Raw genomic sequence first — 224 nt, forward strand, 5'->3', positions numbered from 1 at the left:
CTACTCAACCCCCCCCTCCCCTCACCCCAGGGTAAGCGGTTCCCGCTGTTCCCCCTCGTGGTCCTGGGCGTGGCTTCGGTCCTCGGGGGCATCGTGGCCTTATTCCTGCCGGAGACGCTGCACAGGGACCTCCCGCAGACGCTGAGTGACGGGGAGAACTTCGGCAGAGATCAGTCCTTCTGCTACTTCCCTTGCGTCGCCCGCGAGTGAGTGCTCCGGCGGGA

General features: G+C 66.5%; 1 protein-coding gene across 1 annotated transcript in view; it reads left to right on the plus strand.

Annotated features, from left to right (window-relative positions):
- LOC119586012 (organic cation transporter protein-like) overlaps positions 1–224 on the plus strand; it is a 23,322-nt gene that overhangs the window by 22,375 nt on the left and 723 nt on the right. The window contains 1 exon segment of the mRNA XM_037934720.1: positions 31–206. Coding sequence (XP_037790648.1) covers positions 31–206 — 176 coding nt within the window.

Source organism: Penaeus monodon, chromosome 20 (genome assembly GCF_015228065.2).
Source record: "Penaeus monodon isolate SGIC_2016 chromosome 20, NSTDA_Pmon_1, whole genome shotgun sequence".
Classification (NCBI taxonomy): Eukaryota; Metazoa; Arthropoda; class Malacostraca; order Decapoda; family Penaeidae; genus Penaeus; species Penaeus monodon.